We start from the raw sequence: 9,413 nt of genomic DNA, 5'->3' as shown, positions 1-9,413 counted from the left end.
AAAGAGGCCCCAATACTTGTGCAGCTGATGTGGCATCACATGATTAGTTACTTTTTTCAATTATTTATACATTTCCTAACAATAAGAACTTTAAAGTCACAATGATTGATACATAAACACACAAAAATTGATATTTGTACCATTATTAAGACAAAAAGTATCAACAAACCTCACAACAATTAATGAATGTTCAACTAGGGGTGCTCTCCCCCTATATTGCCCTATATTGAGTACAGAATTTCGTATTTAGTATGAGATTCTACTTTAGAGGTGGGTTTAAAACCTGAACAACAAAGGCGAACCCACCTGAACAACAAAGGCGAAGTAAAAAATAAAAGCTTAAGCATTCTCTCTCTTATATATCGGCCTTGTGCAATCTTGTGCTATCATTTTTCATTGGCACTGGATTTCCGCGGATATGTGGCGATCAAAATCGGATTCTTAGTCGGTATTGGGTAGGATTCAATTCATGGCTTTCCAGGTTTGTGCTGGTTGTATTTTTCCTTTCAACTTTATTTTCAATTTTGTTCTCCAGTGTAAAACGTAAAGAGATGGAGTTTCTAGCAGTTTATGGGTTGTATAAAATGACACCGCCCATCGCCCATCGCCCATCGCCCATCGCCCACCTTGTTATTACGGGTACGAGCAGAATAAGCGCATAACATAAATATGTAGCTTGCGAAATCTTTTAAACCCTACACCCTTTTCACAGTGGTTGATAAGGATGTTGATCCTGCAGCTACTTTACATTCAGATATAGGTTATGGATAGCCAAGGTCTTTATCAGCTTTATCTTCCGTGGGAATGGGTTTTACTCTCTCATGATTATTTGTAAACATTGTCATTTCTGTTATGTTTAGGGTTTATTTGTTTTAGTTTCACCCTTTTAGTTTGAATATTTTGTTGCTGCACTTCTAGCAGCTTTTAGCTTGTAGCTTCCTGTTTGTTTAAGTGGTAGAGGTAATTTTGTACTCTACTTATGAGTTTCATTGTCCTACATTGGATATTTGTGGCATTAACATAGTTTCTTTCTATCTAGGTAGTGTGGAGTTATGTACATTTGGAAAACACTTTAATGTACATAATTATGCTGGCGATTCTGATGAAGCAAACACATTTGACTCTTTTCAAAGTTTGAGTCACGAACAGAATCTTGCAAATTAGAAGGCAGAGGTAATCCAAGCAGTGGAGAGGTATGGGCGAGCCAATGCCTCCTGCAAATTTCGAAAGTGAAGACCTTAAGAATAGCAGCTCTGAAGGTATGGATGCTTCAAAAATCAACTCTCCACCCAACTCATATGATGCTGTTCTTTTAGGAGGCACCTTTGATAGGTTGCATGATGGGCATCGTCGTCTTCTCAAGGCTGCAGCAGAATTGGCAAGAGGCAGAGTTTTTGTGGGTGTATGCACTGGACCAATGCTGGAAAACAAAGAGCTTGCTCACTTGATTGAACCTTTGGAAAAGAGAATGGAAGCAGCTGAAAGATACATTAAGTCTGTCAAACCAGAATTACTAGTGCAAGTGGAACCTATGTTCCACATCGATCCCTATGGTCCGCCCATGATGGATAGTGATCGAGATGCCATCATTGTCAGCAAGGAAACTTTTGCTGGTGCGTTATCTGTCAATAAAAGAAGAGCTGAAAGGGGTTTACCTCAATTGAAGTTGGAAGTCGTTGACCTGGTCATTGAAGGGGAAAATGGTGAAAAGCTCAGCTCTACAGCACTGCGTCAACTTGATGCTTCTGAACAGACCGGGAAAGGATGTTCGGTTGCTTCTGAATAATGATTCAGGATGCTATTGATTAAATTAATGTTTTTACTTATTAAGTTTATGTTCATTCTGAAGGTAATTGCGTTTCTTACTATCAGAAAAGGTAGCATACCTGAAATGGGGAAAAATAGCGAACCAATCATGGCCATAACTCAGACATAAATGATATCAAAGACATGCATTTGTAACCAATGCTTCAATAAATTGAATTTCTTGTAAATAATCCATGATAACATAGATTAGCTTTTGAAGAAATTATGGCTCAAATCTGATGCTTTATTTTTTGTCAAATATTTCATGAAATAAACCAGAGACATTAATCAAAATGGAAGGTGAGGTCTTTTAACATTTCTCCTATGTTACTGACATATATTGAAACAAAAGAAGATTTTTAAAAATTACAAAACAGAAAATCAGTGAGAGGTCTACTATGAGCATCCATCCATTTGGCCTCAATCCATGCAGGCAAGAGCTTTGTTACTGAAGATTTCTACACACCTACAGAATGAAATCAGAATTCGGGATTATCCCTGTTATAACGGTTCCTGTCTTGTTTTTGGGATTTGTTCTCAACGTTCAGATATGTTGGAAAGTGGGATAAACATTGTGTTTAGGGCAATAGACCATTGTTATAGATTAGCTCATAGTCAACATCTCTGGAAAATTAGTTGCTTATAATTTTATTTATTTTAGCCATGCTAAGGTAATGCCTTTAAATGGATCAGGCAACACTGTTGAGAAGATATTTTAATGGGCAGGATCATATTTTAAATGGTTACAGGTAACTTAGTTGACATGATGATTTAAATGTATTGAAAACCTAGATCAGAAATACAGTCTAAGATCAGAAATATAGTCTGAGATCTTTACTCATTGCTGTCATGGCCCTGACCTAACATCAGAGGAATAGCAAAACCGGACTATGAAATTGTCTTACACCTGTAATACTTCACAATTTCATTATGTTACAATAGCCTATCTACTATGTTTGGGAATATTGCAGATCCAATATCATAAGATCTGATATTAAGAGATTGATTCGATTCTCTTAGTTACATGCGATTTCCTCTAAGACACGATTAAGAATTAGTTAGAATATTAACAATATTCTGAAGAAGCGGTTTAGTCATGAAAGGGCATGCGATTGATAAAAGAACACTTCTCTTTCCAAAGGTCACCACCAAGAGAAAAGTCATAACCCTACATCCCCGATGGAGGAGTATAAAGGAACAACATCAAGCGATTAAGTGGGGAAGAAAAGAGATAAGCATTCGATCAAGCAAGAACTGACAGTCTCACCATTTTTAAATTAAACAGCAGTCTATATACTGGTCAAAGGATTTTGGTATGCTGTATAATGCACGACATTCTAATTAGGCTGAACTGTTATTTACTACTGTTTTATATAGAAAACACATATTGCTACTGATTGATATATATATATATATATATATATATATATATATATATATATATATATATATATATATATATATATATATATATATATATATATATATATATATTTTGTTACTATGTAGTCTATGCATAATAGAATAGATATGACATTTCGATTAAAAAATTCATCCAATCAATCGTTTTGTTATGGAGGAGAGATAGAGCATATGAGGAATGCAAGTAGCATAAGGGTCCATTCGAGTTGGGTAACCCCGATTGGGGCTAGGAGGCTGAATGGCGGGTGCCATTCCATGCTCCTAGGCTTGATGGACAGGCTCGAGGTGCCTTATATGATCTCCCATGTGATTCATAATGTGGATAGGTTATTGGGGAAAGCTTTAAGGAAATCCCACATGTACATTATGAATATTATGATGATTAGAATTCTATTTTAACATTGTTGAATTATATGTTTATTTATCTTTTGATAACTAACCAGGTTGTAGGCTCTAAATCAAGATATTAAGTTGACAATTTACATCCCCAAGCATAATCCAAACCCCATTTGGGAATTCTAGGGCAAGTTGAGTAAAAGTCCCAATAGGGGACATTACAAATGGTATCAGAGCATCCTTGCATCTTATGAAAGGTAGTTGATGCAACCTAGCCAAAGGGTTCAAAGGGCTTTAGAAAGAGAGGAGAAAACCTGTGTCTGCCAACAATCCTAGACCAAACAACTCAATGGGTGAGCAAATGTGCCATGAATGGAGGACCTTCATGGAGCGAACCACTCAAGCTCTCTTGGAACAAAATGAGAGAAATGAAAGAACAACCCAACTTCTCCTCCAAGCCAATCAAAATATGAGTAGCAATAATTCTCAACCCAACCAAACTAGTGGGAGGGCTATTGATTCCAACCACTTTGAAAATAACATCTCACCAAGGGTATCAAACTCTAGGCCCACAAGACCTCCCTTCCTACATAGGGAAGAACACAAAGAAGAGGAAAAAGCAAACTCTCCAACCATGGATAATATTGATGAAATGGTGGAAGCATACTTGAGACTTATTCTTGAATTTAGGAGAAATGTCTCTTTTAGGGATTAGTGTGATGCCAAAATGAAAGTTGTCTTTCAAACAAAGGATAAATAAAATAACCCTTTCTAATTTTGATGGATCCGGGAAAGTCACAACACGTTCATATTATCCTATATAAGACAAAAATGATCAAAACATCTTGTTTCAGGAAGGATGCATCTTGTATAAGACAAAGATAGATAAAAATTAGATGAATGATAAAATATGATCAAGGTGAGGAATAATTGATTGATAGATAGAATGGTTGATGTGAGGAAATGATAGAATTATAAATGAAAAGATTGGAATTAAGTGATGAGAGAGATATTATTAAATGAAATGAATGATTGGAAAGAATTGAAAAGGTTGATTCAGGAAGAAAAATGCTTGATGAGAGAATGATCTGAAGAGACAATCAACATGATGAGATCAGAAACAATTGGTATGAATTGAAATGATATGATGATTATTTGATTGATGGTGAATAGTCTTCTTGTCTTTATTCATAGTGCAACACATTTTCATCATTGAGCCTTATTATTTAACAATAAAGCTTTGTACACCAGGGTATAAGGAACCAAGATGCATAGATATCTCATTGCAAAGAAACAAACACATAGCGGACAAGAAATGAACCCTCAATTCTGGGAATAACAATAGGGGTCGAGGTATGTGCGGTAGTCACAAGCATAGTTATCCTTCATGGGACACTTGCCAAATGAACATACCAATCACAGACACCCACTGGAACTATTGCCCCAGAACTTCATTGGTTCACACCAAAAAACAACAAACAAAGAAAAGGATTGTGCCCATCACGGCTCCTCTAGACACTTTTTTGGATATCCTTGAGTAGCTAAAAGCAATGATCTTCACCATTTGATAAAAGATAAAACCAACTAGAACAAAATGCAATAGCCATACTGATTTGTGTCTTTGTGTGATTACTTGATGTGATTTTGATAATGTCTGGTTTCAGAAGTTTTGGACCTCGTTTAAGATTGACCTGTCTGGTTTCGAGTGTACCAATTCTGTTTAAGACAATATGTTGATCATGTTGATAGTTTGATAGTTATTCGATAGATTAGACAGTTGATTAAGTTGTGGAGTGGAGTATGTGTTTTGGTGTATCTAATATTCCAACAAAATAAATCCTAACAAGAGACAATGCATTATTTACTATTGTCTTATTCTACGTAAGTTGAAGGAATTAAGTGGCTTTAAGGAATATCTTCAATGCCAAAATAAGGTTTCTTTAAAATAGATGTGGCCAACCAAAATTGGGAACATGAGGTCTATATATATATCTATCTATAAATATAATGGAGGTTGATGCTCATCTTGTGAGCTTTGGATGGTGTTAAGATGAATGAGTTGTAAAAGTAAGAGGAGGAGATAAAGGTTGTGTGTGTGTGCGTGCGCACACACACACGCATATGTGTGTGTATGTGCACGCATATAATGAAGGGATTTATATCAATTCGATAATTCTAGACAAGGATAATTGTGGAAATCAAGAAATTCCCAAGGATATTAGTGATGATTCCAAAACGATTGACTATGCATTTTACCCTTAACTTCGTCCCTCTTGTGTTAGATCTTTCCCTTGTCACTTTTGCAATGACATTTTGCCTAATTGTGTCCTGATTAAGGTTTTTTTGAACTTGATTAGGTCTTGTTGCTTTCAGCTTTCCATTTTCGGTCTTGTTGGCTTCATTTTTTTTCTATTCTTGTTCTAAGGTTTGATTTTGACCTCTCCTTTAGCCCCGTGGAGTTGCATTCACCCCTTTTCCATCTGATGACCTGCTTTGACCCGATTTACTCATTGTTGCTTGGTTTTACCCGGTTTGACCTAATTTTTTTATCTTCATTTGAATCTTCCCATTTTTTGTCTGATCTTTCCCAACTCTGTCCAATTTCACCTATTTTAACCAAAATTGACTTAATTTGACCTAATTCAGGGCTTCAAACATTAGTTTGACTAACTTGCCCTTTTAGGTTTAATTAATTAAACTTCCCTTTTTACTAATTATTCTTCTTTAATCATTTCATCAAACTCCTTCCTTTTTATTATTAATTAAATAATATTAATTTATTTAATTAATTTTGATTTATCCCTTTATTAAATGATTTTATTTTATTTAATCAAAGGTTCATTTCTATTAACATTTATTTGAATAATTTATTCAAATTATTCAATTAACTATGTCATTGAAATTAAATTAAAATTTTATTTAATTAATTTTCTAATTATCTTCTCATATGAGGATAATATCTACTTTTTAAAATTTTTAATTACCTAATATCCTCCTAATTTTTGAAAATGACAATATAATCTTGGGATTCCTCTTTGATTTTTGGAAACATCTCATTATATTTCAATTTTAATTTCGAAAATGAGGTATGCGTCCTCAGAAAATCTGCTTTTGTTTTTTCTCCAATTTTTCCTTCATCTTCTTCATCCTTCCTTGAATGAAATCTCTATCGTGCATTCAATCTGGTTCGTCCACCCAATAAATAAAAAAATCAATCTCGTTTGTCCATCGAGTCTCCGGTTTTCTATAAATTGGGGACTCCCTTTCAATCAATTAATCTAATTTTATAGTAATTCCATTATGTCAGTTTGTCTAGAAACCTAATTTTTGAGTAGTTTCATTATGTCAGTTTATTTAGCAATCATCTAGCTTAATCACTGTTATTATGTCAAAATAATTTGTCATTGTTTAATAATTAAGCTTGCATAATCACACATTCCTAGTAAATCTCAAACATTAGTTCCTTGCTTTTGTCTATTTCATGCACCTGGCAAACGAGAGAGCAACATAGCATCATTAGAGATGAAAGGAAGATCAACATGGTTTCATTGAAGAATCGAGGTTTGCATTTGTATTTTCATTTTCGTTTCAATGGTCCTATTGGCTAGATTAGGAAGGTTTTGCATGTGATTCTACCTTTTGGTTAACTTAGATAAGTTGCATTCTTTGGTTTTTGTTTTCTAACTAGATTAACCTCTCGATTTTCCTCGATCTACATCTGGTGAACCCGACATGAATCACACTTATGTTTACCACTTTTTGTTAGATTTTTTATCAATTGCAAGATCCAGAAGACCAAATTTCTTGATTTTCGTGCGCATCACTATTTTTGTGCAGGTGGCACCCAGTCCTGTGCAGGTGGTTCACTGTCCTATGCAATTGGCTAGGGTTTCTATGCAAGTAGTCAAGGGACCTATGCAGTTGGTCAAATGTACTACACAATTGGTCAAATGTATTGCATAGTTGGTAGCTAGGGTTGGTTGTCAATCAATTGCTTAACACATGTAGGGTTTTGCTTACTTAGTTTGTCATTTGCAAGGTTTGGATTGGTCTAATGCTTTGATTTGAAGGTTTTAGAAGACCTGACATGCATATTGTAGGGTCTAATCAATCAAAAGTTTAAAATGTTAATAATAAATCACACATAGATTCTAATTAGGCATTGGATTAACCTTTCATTTCATGTTACAGACCGCATATAGGTTTCAATTAGGCATTGGATCAACCTTTCATTTCATGCTACAAATCGCACATAGATCTTAATTAGGTATTGGATTAACCTTTCAATTCTTGTTACAAATCTCATTTAGGACCTAATTAGAACTTTTGGAAACAACAATGAAGGAAAACTGAGAGGTGGAGGTGAATTAGTTTTCACTGGATCTAAGAATTTAAGTACAACTTCTTATTTGATCAATTGCAACAAGAACAAAAATGAACACAATAACACCAACACACATAACACCAAGATTTTGACATGGAAAACCTGGTTGAGGGAAAAACCACAGTGGGAACCTACCCACAATAAGATGATACTCTGCAGTAGTATGTGAAAATATTACAATGGGGAATGCACATGCATTTAGGCACACTGCCTAGAGCTCACTGCTAAAAAATAAGAAGGGCTGCAACCCTTAGGAGGCTCACTACTTTACAAAGATCAGACAATAATTCAGATTAGATGAACTGAAAGAATAGCATCTCCAAATGCCTAATGACAGTTTCGGTTAAGCACATTTGTCTGCTCTGCAACACTCTTTGCTCTACACTTCTCACTGAATGATGAATTCTCTTGTTCACACATACAACACTCTATGATAATGAAGACACAACATCCATATCCAAATTACATGAATATGACACCTATTTATACAAATCATCAACCTTGACTACAAGGTCGACTCAACCCTTAAGACCTAATTACAAAATTACATCACACGATACATAAATCAACCACTGGACCAATACAATTCCATGATGACATAGCATAGACCCAAATCAAATCCACAAACATGCAACACCACCAAAAATCTCACCAAGATCTTTCACAACATGCTATACCACTGAAAATATCTCATAACACAAAGAACATCACCATACCCATAAGATCTTTAATAACATGTACAATGATCAATGTAGACCGACAAAACAAATAGGACACGATTAGGAAACACCAACAAGCACTTTAGAACCATCCGCAATAGCTGCACCAACACCACTTAATCAAATCTTCATCGATCAACACGTTGATACTCAAGAACACTCAACAACAACAACTGAGACTAGAAAGATAACTTGCAGAGCACCAAATAGGTTGCATTATCATCCTTTAGGATTGCATCTTTTCATTCCTTAGTCCAATGTGTCAAAAAATTCAAAAACATATTTTGTATAATTATCCTTTAGGATTGCACTGTGTCATTCCTTAGTCCAGTTTGTCAAAAATTTCAAAAATAAAGATTGCATTATCATCCTCTAAGATTGCACTTATTTGCATCTCATTGTCATTCCAAAACATTAAATTCTAAAAAAATAAGTTGCATTATTGTCCTTTTAGGGTTGCATTTTTCATCCCTTACTTGCATTGCATTCCATCCCTAAATTTCAAAAAATCCAAAAAATGGCGTATAGTGCAATGGTTGAAACAAGTTCTCAAACTTCTAGGAGACAACATTCCCCCTATAAACCTTCCAACTTTCATGATACTACGTCATTGCAATCAAGCAATCAATCATGTCAATCCAACTTGTATATTTCCCAAAACGTGCATCAAACCTATCATGAATGGACAAATGTCATGTCTATTTCTCTATCTCTTGAAGAAAACTAGGTGAAGAGAGTAGATCCTA

At 34.9% G+C, this 9,413-nt stretch overlaps 1 protein-coding gene across 2 annotated transcripts; it reads left to right on the top strand.

Moving 5' to 3' along the window:
* The first annotated feature begins 217 nt into the window (after positions 1–217).
* Positions 218–2,122, top strand: LOC131874605 (phosphopantetheine adenylyltransferase-like). 2 transcript variants are annotated; one of them, XM_059218212.1, is made up of 2 exons: positions 218–481; positions 1,044–2,122. In XM_059218212.1, the coding sequence occupies exon 2, from the start codon at positions 1,196–1,198 to the stop codon at positions 1,784–1,786; it is 591 nt and encodes a 196-aa protein (XP_059074195.1). In that variant the 5' UTR covers positions 218–481; positions 1,044–1,195; the 3' UTR covers positions 1,787–2,122. The 2 variants fall into 2 exon arrangements, with proteins under 2 accessions (XP_059074195.1, XP_059074194.1); XM_059218211.1 differs by having other exon boundaries at positions 1,040–2,122.
* Positions 2,123–9,413: the final 7,291 nt, after the last annotated feature.

The sequence above is a fragment of the Cryptomeria japonica genome, chromosome 3 (assembly GCF_030272615.1).
Source record: "Cryptomeria japonica chromosome 3, Sugi_1.0, whole genome shotgun sequence".
Lineage (NCBI taxonomy): Eukaryota > Viridiplantae > Streptophyta > Pinopsida > Cupressales > Cupressaceae > Cryptomeria > Cryptomeria japonica.
The sequence above is the reverse complement of the archived record's forward strand: the minus strand, read 5'-3'. Positions and strand labels throughout refer to the sequence as shown.

What these genes read in the sequence shown, in the direction of transcription:
- LOC131874605 (XM_059218212.1), top strand. Translation starts at nt 1,196, where the DNA reads ATGGGCGAGCCAATGCCTCCTGCAAATTTCGAAAGTGAAGACCTTAAG.